At 36.9% G+C, this 15,697-nt stretch overlaps 1 protein-coding gene across 3 annotated transcripts; it reads left to right on the plus strand.

The window, feature by feature from the left end:
• Window positions 1–409: 409 nt before the first annotated feature.
• LOC149827557 (uncharacterized) lies at window positions 410–14,337 on the plus strand. 3 transcript variants are annotated; one of them, XM_090019483.1, is made up of 7 exons: window positions 410–625; window positions 701–880; window positions 1,923–1,963; window positions 11,505–11,819; window positions 12,599–12,800; window positions 13,314–13,542; window positions 13,645–14,337. In XM_090019483.1, the coding sequence occupies exons 2-7, from the start codon at window positions 808–810 to the stop codon at window positions 13,910–13,912; spliced, it is 1,128 nt and encodes a 375-aa protein (XP_089875609.1). In that variant the 5' UTR covers window positions 410–625; window positions 701–807; the 3' UTR covers window positions 13,913–14,337. The 3 variants fall into 3 exon arrangements, with proteins under 3 accessions (XP_089875609.1, XP_089875611.1, XP_089875610.1); XM_090019485.1 differs by having other exon boundaries at window positions 11,511–11,819; XM_090019484.1 differs by lacking the exon at window positions 410–625 and having other exon boundaries at window positions 668–880.
• Window positions 14,338–15,697: the final 1,360 nt, after the last annotated feature.

The raw sequence follows: 15,697 nt of genomic DNA on the forward strand, positions 1-15,697 counted from the left end.
TCTTTTAATAAACACATATTACGGTTGAATAGTGGATACTCAGTAGACTGTCTTATCTCTTAAACCGTCTTAAATGGTTTCAAAGGGACAATGCTTTGGTGTTTGCTTAATCCGAACTTATAGACTTACTCTATAGCTAGCTTAGTAGAAAACATGTATTTAATTAAGCATTTTTTGTGTTTACATGCATATTTAGAGCGATAAAAATGGACAGCTCATATTGTTTCACAATTTGGCTAAATAGAAAATCCAAGGTTTTTTCATCGAATTGCGTCTATTGAAAGCATGAAATTTAACAAATAAGCAATGATAAATACATCTACAAGTTGAGACTAACAAAATAAAAATGAAAAATGAACTTATGTTTTTTAAAAGCGTTTAAGACCATTTAGACTCATCTGTCATGGTTTCCTTTATGCGTAGAAATCCACGCTGCCGGAATGACGACCGTAGGTATGGCAGGCTGAGCCAGCACGGCCAGTTCTTTGTACCAGGCGCGGTTTCTTCGGGTTATAAATTAAAGAAAAGCTCGCGGGATGGTGCCACGGTGAATCGGTGATTCGAACCAGAAACCTACGTAGTGCGACACCAACTGATCCGCCTATCGTATTTCTACCCGTTTTCTGTGCGTATTCGTCTTTAAACTCTTGCAATTCTCTCTCTCTCGTGTCTAAGGGAGGACTCGGTCATTGATTCGTAGGGTTTTACCGATCGAGGAAACCCTCACAATATCCCCAATCCTGGGCTCTTCTGGTGGGGCGATCAAGGTTTTCCTTCTTCTTCTTCTTCATCTGGTCAGAGTCAGAGATGGCAGGAAGCATCGGGTTGAAGGCGAAGACGGCTAGGGAGAAGCATTCGGATAAGCAGAAAACCGCGAAAGGTATCGTTTTTTCCTCTCTCATTCAGTTTTCCCGACCGCGAGATAGATTTCCATTTTTTGACTAATTGTTTGACTTCACAATCAGACGATTCGGCGTTTGTGATATTATGATGCATCTGGGGTTTGCTTTTTCCCCATTTATCGTTAATGCCTCATTCTAGATGGAATCTACGTCTCGTCGTCTTCAATTTGTCATCTTTCTCAAAAAGTCATGTGGTGGTTTCGTGGGTGTGGATGTAATACATTTTCTGCATATTTGATTAACCAGCAAATCCAAGTTTTGGTCGTTGTTTATTTATTTTATCCGCTATTTCGGGTTAGAATTTTATGTTTTTCTTTTCCCCCCTTCTGTTGCTAATGTCGTGGAGGATGAAATTTCTTGTGGTAATTGATGAGCTTTGGGAGAAAAAGCTCCCAGTTTTTGTGTATAGTGTTTAAGATTCTTATTTAAAGGAAAATGAAAGAAAACGCCGACATTTGTAAGTTCAGTTTAAAGCGGGTTGCCATTAGAAAATCCAGCTAGAGGAAAGCCGATGTTCTTCTAATTATAGTCTTACATTCATGTGCTGTGTTCTCCGTTTGCCCAAGTTGAACCGCTCTTGCCTCTTCGAGGACATAGACCTCACTTTTCAATCGATACTTCCTTGATATCTGACATGTATTTCATATTTTGCAATGCCCTGTGATTCTTGGATCCTGTGATCGTAAATCACAATCACCATACGTTCTCAAGGTTAGGGAAACATGAAAAAGTACAAGTTGTGATTGTTTTTGCCTTGAATCTTGTGAAAGTTGGTCACAAGCCTTGTGACCAACAATCACAGCTTCTACTTTCTCACCTGTGACCAAAGCAAACATGCCCCAAAAGTTGTAAATTTGCTTGACCCTTTTTTATAATGAAGTTAGGTTACTGTATTTCGTTTATAATAATAGGAGAGTGCTTAACTTGGGTTTATGATATTAATATGAACTTGACTTTCCATGCACCAGTGTGCATTATTTCTGGATATTGATGATGCTACTTTTGTTTGAACATGTGCAGGCAGCCAACTTGAAGCGAACAAGAAGGCAACAACCGTCCAGGTAACCACTGTCTTGTTAATTGTCTGCAATCCTGTTTGTGTTCTGTGGCAATCTAGAATTTTGCAATGCCCTTCATGTGAAATAAGGGGATTAAGTTATTCCTGCACACATGGATCGGAAATTAGAGAGTTATTATCGATTTGATGTCATTGTAAATTGGTTAAGGAGAAGGTGAGGTTTCTTTCTTACCTAGTGCAAAACCTTTTATATTCATTCTATCTTGGTCCATATTTTGCCTTAACGTTAAATAGGGATGTCAAAGGTTCAGGTTTATATCTGACCGACAGTAACCCGATTGGTTGGGTTTGGTAAATCCGATTAGAAAACTGGGATGGATTTTCTTTTGTGTGGTAAAATCTGGATGGGTTTGGATTCAGACTCAGTTTTATTTTAGGATTTGATTGGATTATCTTATGCTATGTGTTTTGGTTTTAAAAAAAAGTAAAGCATATGAGTTTTGAACACAAGATGGCACAAGAACAATGTCTTTAAACTTCAACAGCCCACCACATGACCGCTTCTAGGAATGTGATAAATTGTGGAAGATATTTTACATAAACACTATCAGGAGATACAACTAAAATAAACTCAATCAGATTTCGGGTCGGATTCTATTACTTCAATTTTAGTCGAACTTGGGTTCAGTTTTGGTTATCTCCCTTTCTAGTCCGAATCCAAGTCCAACTCCAATTAGAACATGTATGATTAGTCGGGTATGGATGACTGCTTCTATTTTGGTACTGAACCACCATAACATATAGTGGTAGACACTTGATTTACATAGACTTAATCTCCAAAAGCAAAATCTAACCTTTGGATCATGTTTAGGGTGTTCTGTTTACTATTTTCATATGTTAAAGTTGATTCCAACATGATGTTTTAGATCATCTTTTAAGCCACCCTTATCTTCATGAATTGCGAGCCATCAAAATCTTTTACCATCTTGGAAATTCAATATTTTTGTATATTAGACATGATAAAACCTCCTAAGCTAGTAAATGAACTAGCTAAACATATAAGGATGGATCTAACCATAGTCACAAATATCAGCAATATTTTGAAAATATCGTGATATTATCACTATAAATTCAACAAACGATAATATCATTAAAATATCATGATATTTTGAAAATATCGCTAATTCGATAATATCACGATATTATCCGTTAGTTTTACTGTTTTTATTTATTTTTTCTATTTTAAATATGTTTTTCTTATTTCTTTTACATTTTTACTTATATTGTTTATTATTTATGTATGTTTTGTTTAAACATGATATTCTCTTATTTTTGTTATTTTTAAGCCCCGAGATTTATCACCAAACCTATAATATCGCGAGAAATAGCCTGCCGAGATATAGCCAATACCAATATTTGTGACGATAGATCTAACATTAGTTGGTTAGATCCACACAAACAAGAGTGTGTACCATCATATGGTATCAGGGTTCAAAATCACCATGTATTCTCTCTCTCTCTCTCTCTATATATATATAGATGTGTGTGTGTGTGAATATATACATACATATGATAAATGGGTTATTTATAATAATCATGCTTTTATTGATTTTCTCTTTTTGATATAAAGAATGGGGGCCTTTATTCCCTTAGAAGGGTGTGTAAAGGAGGGTGAGAACCTTAGTTGGCAAACCCGGCGATCCAACTCGGGAATCATCCAAGTCTGATCGGATCGTCCAGTTGGGCTGACGATCCATCCCAAACCTGTTTTAAATAGGTTTCAGCTGGAATGGTCCGACTCTGCATTGACTTGGCAACTCGCCAAGTCAATGTTGGATCGGATAACCCAAGACTGTTTCAAACATACCGATTCACCAAGCCGAACTGGCTTTAATTTATATTGCAGGGCTTGAGTCTCTCGACTCTTCCCCTCCTTCCCCATTTTCCATAAGGCAGAAACCCTCCGCCTCTGGTGCCTCCCCTATATCTTTTGCCACCATCACCATTGTTGGCGGCCATCGACCACCGACGACCACTGATGAACGTCGGGGGTTCTCTCTCTCTCTCTCATATATATATATATATATATATCAGCTCTGAAAGCCGATGCACATTTTGGGTGTTTTTCACCTTATCGTGTACCATGTATGTGTGTGCATTGTGTGAAACTGTGAATCTATGTCACACAGACTCTTCTAACAGGGCACCGCACCCAGGCGGGGGCGGGTGCGACACTTGGACACAACTTCCTTTGTCTTAGGTGAAGTCAACCACATTGAGGTCCATTTCTATCCAAAAGTAGATTCAGTTAACCCTAATCAAGTTCATTTTTATCTATATTATATATATAAATACATAAATGCACACACATACACGTAGTGTTAACTTAAAACTGTTAAAAATTATATATATATATATATATATATATATATATATATATATATATATATATATATATATATATATATACCCTCCCTGCACCCCCGCAACCCCTCACCCAAGTTTTTTTAAAGTGCCGCATCCGCACCCACACCTATGTGACATAGGCGTGAATCTTTTTTTATTTGTTTCATTTTGCTGTAAATAATTAAAATGTATGAAGTGATAATTGTGCAATTTTGTAGTTTTTGTCCTTTAATGCTTTGATTTTGGTGAATTTGCTGCTTTGGCCTTGGATTTTGTTTATTGACATTCATATTGTAGAAAACCATAGTGTTATATTCAATATTTAAGGTATTTTAAAAAAAAACACTAAAAAAACGTAGGTCCTAATCCGTCCGAGTTACTGAGTCGACCTGCTGACCCGCAAGTCAAGGGTCGGGCGATCTGAGTCTGAATTACGGGTTTGCCAACTATGGTGAGAACCATCCTGCACCTAGGGACTATATAAATGAAGTTACATGTTCAATGCAGAATTAGAAAACCAGCTTAAACATAACTTCTACGACCTAGTTTTGTTATGGGGATTCCCAAGCAACTGGCCTAATCCTTGTAGGCATAGTCATCACTACTTTCATCTGCAGTCTCTTAGTTTTGTTTTATCAGAGCAGGTAGAGAGAGATAACGATAGAGGGCATGAATGAGAGAGAACTTCAATTCAAGAAAAGAAAAAAGTTACAATAGAAATAGGATCGACTCCTTTCATCTAATCGACTGACTTGATCTGGACTAAAATAATCCTATTGACTCTCCAACATTGACCCTGCTGATACATTACAAGAATGGACAAAAATAACCCTACAAATAACAGTGTATACAAAAGACGGAAACACCAACTAAAATACAACAGAATATTACATTTTTCAACAGAAACTGTGTTTGGTTGGGCATTCTGGTTGCTTTATTCTGCATCTTATAAATGTTTGGTGCATGTCTAACTTGATGGTTCATTTGGTTTAAAAGGAATAATAGGTTATTTAAAGGTGCTTTGCTAATTTCTTCATGTGAACACTCAAACGAGTGCAAGATGCATCAGTTGTTTCTCAAAAACTTGATTATATTTGCATTGGCTCATGTAGGGTAGGAAGTGGGTATTCTTTTTCTTTGCATCTTTCATAAAGCTTGCCTTGCAACATGTAGCCTACTTTCACAGAGTATTCAAGAGCAATGGATATAAAGAGCTAAAAAGTTGTTCTATATCAAGCTATGTCACATGGGTGCGGGGGTGCAGCAGTTTCAAAAAACTTGGGATGCGGGGGTGCGGCAAAAATATAAATATAAATATATATATATATATATATATATATATATATATATATATATATATATATATATAAAGTCCAAAAGTTGGACATAAATGACCCTGGGTGCATTGACTGCACCCAGGGTCAGGTTGACCGCATCGGGTGCGGGTGCGGCACCTAGTTGGAGAGTCCCTGTGACATAGATATCAAGTGCTTCTGTTTGTGATAGAGAATAAACAGAACCCAACAGATGCATGTTGTGGGTTCCATGGAATGTTGTAATGCAAGGGATTCAAATGAGAGCTTTTGGATGTAATGGTAGTGAAACTGTATAATTCTCTCCCCTAGCTCAACAGATGCAGTTCTGTGTTATTGATTTCTTCTAGATCTTAGTAGCAAATTTGTGTATGCCATGCTAGGGCCCAGTGTATTCATAATGTTGACTCGCTTGAGTGCAATATGCCAATATCTATCCATATCCAGTCCAGACTTCTCCATGTAACCCAACCCCAGATGGTAGTTTCCTTGGGTAAAGATTTGGTTTATTCTCTAAGCAAGGTTTGTTGCAATGCTGCATACACACAAAGACAAGCTATTTTCTACAAAAGTCAATTCAGATCCATGTTATTGTACTCAACCATTCTCTTTGTTGAGTCCTGTATTCCATGCACAATTGAGATAGTGATAGTGATACACCATGTAATCATACTCAACCATGGCCATGCACCGTCTGCCATTTCTAACACGGTGCCCCATATTTTGTGCCTCATGGGGCAATTACTCACTACTTTTTGCATTGGTAATACCTTTTTTACATGTGAAAGAGAGCCTGACTTGTCAGCACCAAATTCCGTAGTCAACCAGTAGTGGGAGTGGATCATGTCCAAGGTTCCTTGGACAAAAGATTGTCCAAGGTACCCTGGCTGTCATTCATTGACAAGACAAGCGACATCCAAAACCCTTCAAAGATGTTAATATTTTGAGTGTATCTCGGCTGTCCATTTGGTGGCCATGGAGTAAGTTCTATGAATTTCTTGTTAGTATGGTAAATATCTTATGGTTAGACACCAAGAAAGAGATCATGACAGTCCATTTAAGAATTTGTGTTTTTTGTGTTAAGAAACTTTCATGTTTATATGGGTTTCTAGGAATGTTAGTTTAGTGTCCTAGATTTCACTGATTGCATTGTCAAAATTCAAAACAGTTTTTTACATTAAAATAACTCTACTACGAAGATGTTTTATACTAAGTGAACCATAATTGTCACGTGATGTAACAAAAGTGAACCTATCACTTTATATTGGATGGTAGGTTCTATCTAGTGAACCAAATGCTAATCTATCTAGGGATATATGCTTCTAGGATAGATAATGGCGATTTTTGGGCCAATATTTAGTCTCACTTATGGACTTAGTTGTCAAAGGCACTAGGGGGTGAGCCCCTAAAAAGCCTTGGCGGTACCCCAAATAAAAAAAAACATACAAAATATGTAAACAGATTACTAAAATTAATAACAAACATGTATACAACATAAAATCAATCAACAATAAGCAATAGACAAATAAAAACAAACATTGTCAAACACTGTAAAACAATTATATTATATAAAAATAGTCAAATAGATAACTTCTACGCTTATAGATTATATATGAATTAAGTGCATAGATATGTGTATATATATAATTATATATAATTAAACACATAATATTATAAATTTATAATATATGTTTATGATATGTTAATATATATAATTATATATATTTATACAAAAAACATATATGTCTGTGCAACTGCGCATCAAACCGAGAGACTACCTCGCCTAGGCCGCCTAAGCAGTGCCTAGGCTCCGCCTTTAACAACTAAGCGGAGGGGTGAAAGGAGAGAATAAAAAATGAAAACTTTTGGGGCGGGAGGAAGAAGAAGAAAAGAAAGAAAGGCGACAATTTTTTTTTAAAAAACATGACAACTATGTCCCTACGGCTTAGGTGACAGCCTAGGCACTGCCTAGGCAGCCTAGGTAAAAAAATGCCCAACAACCTAGACCCATAAGCCTAGGCCCTAGGCACAGCTTTTGATAACTAAGCTTATGAAATGAGTTTGGATGTGAAGAATAAATCAATGACATCATAGATTCTAAATGTAGAACAACCTTGAAAAGCATTGTTGTTAAAATCGTATGTTTGAAGGCCTGAGGTGTATCCTTTAATCCGAGCTTGAAGCCTCAAGGCGCTTAAATGAGGCGTAGTATCCACGGAATCATGCACTTCATCTCGTGAGCTACAAACATTTCCTTTAGTTTCTCTCTCTCTCTCTCATAAAAGGTTGTGTCTCATCATGAAGTGCATGCCTCATGCAGTGAGGGTCAAATGGTGTTCAAAACTCGTCATTTGGCTAAATGATGTCAAAGATTTCATAATATGTAAAAACAAAGGGTTTGAGGCCATTGGTGATTAAGTTAAGCAACATTATCAACATGCTAAGGTTAATGTTGGTAGCACTATGGATGGGATGAAACATCTCCAACAATCCATTTTGAGACATTCTCTTCTCCTGATCCACAAGCTCATCATCATTTTGTAATCACTGAAAGCAATAGTAACATGTAGTCTGAGGATGGCTCAAAGGATGGTTTGGCTCATGGTGGTGACAATTTTCAGGCATGGTATATTTTCATAAATGTCCTTGCCATAAAACAACAAATGTGTTTATTCCTTGGACATGTCGTGTCATACTTGGTTTGTAACACAAACAAAGCAAAAGGTGGCATGATTTGAGAAAAAGAAGAGGCAGAGAATGTTGAAAATTTGCAGGGAGGTGGTAAATATTGTAGTGTTGAGTTAACTTGGTGACTTGGTCTAAGTTGGAGATGATACATGTTAACAAGTCAGGAGAATTACCAAGTTTGACCTAAGTCCATCGTTTACATATATTAAAATTTTTAAATCATACCTGATTCAGGTCTAGGGTTTTAGAAAGGCGGGAGTGTAGTCATTGTCTAGTAATTTGTTTAGGACCTGCCTCGCTTGCAAGTTAGGAGCGCTAGAACACATTGTTCTACATGTCCAAGTTGACCACCAGAAACTGGTCAATGCTTGAAAATTTCAACATGACCAGGTTCTCATTGAGGCACACCATGCCGCTTAGCTCATTCAAATTGGTATTTTCTCTTGTGATACCACTCAACCGCCTCCTAAGCTTAGTCCTAGACATACTTGCATCTGTTCCCCATAGTCAATGGTTCCTTTGCCATGAAGCAAAGGGGCCATCTTGGCCTACCTCGGGGTATGGTGCCATCTTCTGGTTTGAGTGCTTGATAGATGGTTCCTGTTAAAATATACTTATATATATATATATATATATATATATATATATATATATATATATATATATATATATATATATATATATATATATATTCAGTTTTGTAATAGCTAATGCTCATTAGGGGCATTTCTGTCTTTTCACATATGTAATAAATAACTGTTTTAGAAAACAATTATTTTCTTTTATTTATTTTTTTGTTTTTGTAATTAATAATTCCATTGGGGGCATTATGGTCATCAGACCATAAGAGATGTTGGGGGCTCCCAACGTCTCTATGTGGGAGCCTCCAATGGCCCTCACTCTCCTCTTTTTGCTGTGTATAAATAGGGGTGTTTTCCCTTTATTCCTTAAGCTTTTACTGAAGCCTTTGATCAATAAAAGAGATTATATTTTATCCTTTTGTGTTTTCCCTTTGTTGGCTATTGTATTGTCCCTTAGTGGACTTGTGCTTGTGCACACTGTGATTGTGATCTTGTAAGCCCTTAGTGGCATTGGTTCTATATTTTTCGCTAATTCATTACATGGTATCTGAGCCATAGTGCTCTTGGTCTTGTGGGAAGCATTATTATTTATTAAGTGTCCGTGGTGATATTATCAAGTGTTCGTGGTGACTCAAGTGGAGATATTCTTCCACTCTTTATTCTCTTTCTCCCTCTCTCTCTTCTATCACTCAAGATGGAGCATGAACAAAAGATTGACTTATCCTTCAAGTTAAATGGCTCCAATCTAACTTGAATGATACAATACTCTCTTATGCTTATACTCATATACTTAACATGCCCCCTCAAACTATGCATTATAAGTAATAACCATGATAGTTCGCCTTTGAAAACCAATGTCGACTTATACAAATAAGTTGGCTTTTTGTTTTTCCCTATATTAAATAGGGTTTGTAGTTCTTTGTCTGTCACTTTTTTTTTTTGCACAAAAAGTTGATCTAGTTGATCATGTTTCATCTTGCTATGTTGATTCGGATCGGTTGCAATTGCTATCACACTTATACTGTCAGAATTCAATGTTAGGATCTCTCAGTATTATGATATAAAGCTGTAAGAAGATGATGTATGCATAGAATCTTGCTTTTACAACAACCACAGCTCGATGTTTAGCCTCATATTAGAGCTGTTGCAGCTTTTTACAGTATACTAGACCAAGAAACAAGATGAGGACCCAAGTACACACCATGCCCTGTAACGATTAATCTAGTACGCAACTTACCAACCCAATTTGCATGAGTTTGCTGCCATTACTAGAGAAATATTTGATCTCATCTCAAAGTCTTTTATAGACAAGCCCATCTAATGTCATTCCTTTTACATATCTCAAAATCCTTTAAACTGCTTCTAGTGAGTTTGTATTGTAGCATGCACCATACTTAAATATCAAAGAGCCTCCACCATGCTTTCTTCAACAAGTGGGACATCTTCACTCTTGACTTACCTTCATGTTGAGGGCTACAGGAGTTTTGGCAGGCTTACACTTGATCATTCCACTACAATGTAAAGGATCATGTGCATACTTTATCTGTGCCAATATCAAGATGCTTGTTGGTCTACTGTTGCATATCCCCCGAGGCATCCTTCATGTGAAACTTAGTAGAATATGTTACAGTTCCTCAATCCTCTTTAAACATTATTTCTAGTGACAACAATATAATCTACGTAAACAAAAACAATAGTCATGCCAAAATCATTATATTGAGTGAATAAAGAAACAATCACATTGGCTTCCAGTAAAACCAAGAGACCAAACAACTGAGCCAAAAGTTTCAAACCGTGCTCGTGAAGTCTGTTTTTGTCCATAAATTACCTTTTCTTAATATGAGAATGGTGCTATGAGTGTCTCCTTTTGTTAGCCTGATGGATGTTCCATTGGAACTTCTTCATATATATTACCATGTAAGAATGTATTTATAAAATCTAGTTGACATAGAATCCGTCCATAAGTGGATGCAGGGACAATACTAACAATAAGATTAAATGTCTCATTGGAATGCAAACCCTACTCCTGCATAACCCCTTTGCTAGGAACCTGGCCTTATAACATTCAATGCTATCATCTTTTTTGGGGGGGTTAAATTTTACGGACTCATATTTTGTCTGTGTTATTAACAACTTCCCATGTGTCACTTATGGAGTTACTTCAATTCACCGTTGATTTTGACATAGTTCTACAAAATGCTTGGGTTCTTTTTCCTCAAAAAGTGCTGCAGCCGAATTTTAAAATTGAGGAAAAGGTATATTCTTCATTGGTAGTTTCTTAAATACAATGGTACCCCTATTCAAGGACATTATTTAACAGATATTCTAGGAGAAGAAAATATACTCAGTCCTGTAAAATGCTTGATTCTATATTACATTTTTTGTTTTTATTTTTAATCCACATTGAAAGAACTTGACCAGGCCATTCCCTTTCTAAAATATTGCAGCCATGTTTATTTTGCCCATATCTCTAATTTGTCTGTATATTCCACTGTACCTTTCATATGGAGGATAGTGTGGCTAATAATCACATTATTCATTTGTTTGACTGTTATGCTTTAAATGATCTGAATCCTTCTGTTGAATTTATTTGTAGAAGCAGGCAAAAGCTAAAGACGTGTTCCAGATTTTTGCTGAAAAGGTGAGAGAACATAAAAAGCTGGAATCCAGGTGGGCTGTATTACAAGAAACAAGAGTTGAGTACTTTCGGGGCAAGGATTTCACGAACTTTCTGAAGAATCACCCAGAGGTCAAGGAAGTATTGGGATCAGAAAAAAATTTGGACGTTGAGAGCATTGGTAATACTTTACTTAGAAAGAACCTTATTGTGCGCTGCGATCGATTAATAAAAATAATCCGATCTGGCAAGAAGAAGTTGTCAACATGGCCAGCACATTTGGAAATATTTCCTGTAAGTACTTAGCTTAGTGGAAGAATAGGAGACTATCAAAATTTAAGCAACTGCTCTTCCAGTGGGCATTTTATTTGGGCATGCATTTTACATTGGTTCTTGTTTACAGTTATATCATGAGTTGTGTTCATGGAAAATTTTGTAGACAGTTCCTATCGGTTGATTTACTATCTAAGCTACTTTGATTTAGTCTTCATGAAGCAGATATAAAGCTTTCTTTTTGCAGTTTTTTGTTTCTGATCCCAAGTAATTTGAAGAATCCTGCCAGTTTAAAACTTTAAATGGTATGCCATCTAAGTTGACGTATCGCTTGAACAAGGCTTCTAGGGAATATGGTAGCTGGAGCATTTGATCAGACCCGTGTTAAACCATTTTTGTTCCTTGCATGGGGTATTCATCTAGGTTGTACAAGTTCATATCCTATGGAATCCATGTTTCATGCATTCTGATGAGGGGTGTTTTAAAACTTACAGGATTCTATCATTAGCTCCTTATGATGGACAAGCAAGTTAACACTTGGATAAGATAATATGCTGATTAATTTTTGGTGAACTCAAGCTTATCCTATGGCTGGTGATGATTTTAGATTCAAGTTTCCAGAACCTGATATCATTCAAAGGAAATGGATATCTTACTTCAAACTGATTTTTCAAAATGCTATTTAAACTTTAAATGATATTCAACAAATTAACTTTTCCATCCTTCGATGAGTAGTTGCATCACTTGAAATTATTTGCATATTCAAACTGCTGATATTTGTCTGCCTTAATTTGTTGCAGGATCAGGTGTTTTCTGAGAATGATGCTTTTTTTGCATGGACGTTTGTGAAAAGAAGACCCCTCTGGCAGACGGTTCTTTCATTCCTAGTACCTGTGGTTACTCTGGCATGCTGCTTGTTCCCAGTATTCCCCCATTGGTGCAAGCTGCTAGTTCTTTATTTTTTGGTTGGATTTCTACTGTTCATCTGCAGTATGCTTTTCTGTAAGTTTCATTGAGTAATATTTATCTGTATTTATTGCAGATGTGCCATTGTTTGTCACTTTTTTCTTTATTCAACAAAAGGGGTCTGCCTTTTGAATCCTGGAGCTTGCAGTGCATCCCTTCAGCATTTCGATCTAGCTTGGAGAACTGTCTTCTAATATATACTTGATTGAAGATCATTGGGTCATGTGGGACAGTATTATTCTGCACAATCTTCATACATTGATGCAATAAATGTAGAAGTTGGATTCTTTGAACATAGATTTGTGTTTAACCAAGATGATGAGTGCAAAGAATACAAAACTTGCTTTTTGGATCATGTATGACCATATTAGTGTGCGTTTTGAATTTCATGGACATCATAGTAATAGACAAACTTCATTCATATATCAACTAAAGAAGTGCTTCACATATTGGCTTGTGCAGTGACCTAAATATTCTGTACTTCTCTTTTGTCACCTCGTGTGCTATTTTTTCTTGGAATGATCTGATAAAGTTCTGTTTAATTTGCAGTGCGATGGGTGATCTTTGGTATCATCTGGATTCTCTTGGGAAAACGTGTATGGTTCTTCCCTAACATCCTTGCTGAAGAGGCAACATTCTCTGAGTTGTTCCAGTTTTGGCCAAGTAAAGATGAAGAAGAACGCCCTAAGTGGACATCGAGATTGACTTTTGCTGTTGGGTCTGTTATAATCATTTGGCTAGCGATGCGTCACGCACCTGATGAAGCTGCCAGAGCCAGGTAAGTTTGAAATTCGAACATCTCAGTTCGCAGCTGGTAAACAAACCTGTAACTGATACATGTTGCTTTGCCTTATGCTCTCTGTTATTCATGCATCTGCAGGTACCAGAAGCGTGTATCTAACATTATCGATGATGTCCTCGAGTGGTCCCCGAGGTTGGCCTTGTCCAATATGATGGAAAAGCAGCAGCCAGTGTTCAATGCAACACAGAGCAATTATTCTGAATCTGCAGATGGCACTAGCCCTGATTCTGAAGAAGATAGCACATTAAAGAATGCCAAGGTTGAGTTCGGCTCGGATGTCCTCGAGGACGATGATCAGGAAGATGAAGGGGTCAAAGTAGATGTGTCAGATTCAAAACAAGTTTGATTGGTTTTTTGTTTGAGCTATGAGTAATTTGAAGTTCAGATTTGCGTGCAGTTTACTAAAACGAATTATAGTTGATATGTGGTGTCATCATAGTCTAGAAAAAGAAACAGTGGTACCTTTTCTTTTATGTATAATCATAGAAGCTGATCCTATCAATGGGGGTCCGCTTGTCTGGTAGGAGCAGCTAGTGCACGTCACCTTATGTTGGGACGTTGCAGGTTCAAAACCCAATGGTATAGTTGTATAACTGGGAGGGATCTGCCTAACCCCAGCTTGCCTTTCAAAAAAAAAGCTGATCCTAGTCCATTCAAATTAGATATACTATAACGGAAGTTTGGCAGTTCAAAAAAAAACTTTGTAGCATGGATTAGTAGTATGGTCACAGAGCCAACTTAATGGAGGGGTCTCATGTTTCAAATTTTCAATCTCTATAAGGGGATACATAAGCTTGTGCTGCTGCTTGCTATGGCGACAATTGGGGATGAAGGAGCGTCTGAATATTGATCTCGCCTTGTTAGATGCCAGAATTTATTTTAGTCCGTCTCAGGGACACACCATTTTGGTGGTGACACAAGCGGACGCCTTTGGACATGCGGACAGGGATGAACAATATTTTCATATTATTTTAATAATTTTATTGTTTTAACTCTCAAGGTTTTATTTCAATAAAAAGTGCATTTTTAATATTAAAATATCAAAAATAGTTTTTATTTATTAAAATTTTTAAAAAATTTGTGTCATCTTGCCTTATTTTCCAAAAAGAAAGTTCAAACTTGTGAGATGAACTGTGTCATGTGTCCTCGTGTTCACGTGTCTTTGAGTCAGGTTTTAGTTGGAGGTGGAGTTGGTCTGTCCATAAGGACGAGAAACCATCCTAGGGATGCAGGTCACTTAATGGGCCTGTCTTCTTATGAAGTAAACCCTAGGTAGTCCACTGACTTACAAAGACTGAAGGGAGAAATTATGGGGTTTGATCAGGCATCCTTGATCTTAAAATCTTCTTGCCCCTTGCTTGTAACGCCCCCAAAAGTTTGACTTGAGACAAGAAGATTTGAATGAAATTCTCTTTGAAAGTCAGAGTTTGCAGCTAAGATTTTTAGTAATACCAAAGGTTTTAAATAAAAGCACAAGTCGATTCTTCTGCGTACGTTAGCCAAAAGATCCAGCAAAACCTATTTTTTAATTAAGCCAAGCAGTGAACAAAAAGATAGAAAAGATTTTATCGGTAAAAAGGTTCAGTCTGTACAGAACAGTGGGGTCATCCATCCCTAACAACAAAAATACAAAACTCAAAGCGAAGTAGTTAGAACGCCGACAAGAAAGGTGAGGATTTGATCATGTAGCATTGCACCGCCGCCTGTAAGGAGAACTTACATGTCACCTACACCCCAAAAAAATGGGGTCAGTCCTATAAAAACCGGTAGGTGTGCAAAAAGAACAAGGAGAACAACTAATCTAAAATAGAACCTTATGATAGAAATTGGTGCAACAGGCAGAAAGCAAGAGAATGACCAAAACTGCAGCAAAGCTATCATAAGTATCATCATGAGTACAACCAGGCTAATATTACATTGATAACAAATCTAACTGTAAGCAATTGCAATATGACTAACCATGCATATTATTTAACTATCACAAGTAGCAAACCAGTAAAACATGCAATCAAGCTCAAGAGCAAAGAATTATTATGACATCACCAATGTGTCAATCTAATAATACTGTGAGCATGTCATATTTTGTTCTGATTATTAATTGTCTATTGTGGATACGCACAATGTATAAAAC

This window comes from Nuphar pumila, chromosome 10 (genome assembly GCF_984573655.1).
Source record: "Nuphar pumila chromosome 10, dmNupPumi1.hap1.1, whole genome shotgun sequence".
Lineage (NCBI taxonomy): Eukaryota > Viridiplantae > Streptophyta > Magnoliopsida > Nymphaeales > Nymphaeaceae > Nuphar > Nuphar pumila.

Bases quoted from the DNA above. Each gene is read 5' to 3' on its own strand.
- LOC149827557 (XM_090019483.1), top strand. From the start codon at position 808: ATGGCAGGAAGCATCGGGTTGAAGGCGAAGACGGCTAGGGAGAAGCAT. The intron at 881-1,922 runs GTATCGTTTTTT...GAACATGTGCAG, and splicing joins TAAGCAGAAAACCGCGAAAG to GCAGCCAACTTGAAGCGAAC. The intron at 13,543-13,644 runs GTAAGTTTGAAA...ATGCATCTGCAG, and splicing joins GATGAAGCTGCCAGAGCCAG to GTACCAGAAGCGTGTATCTA.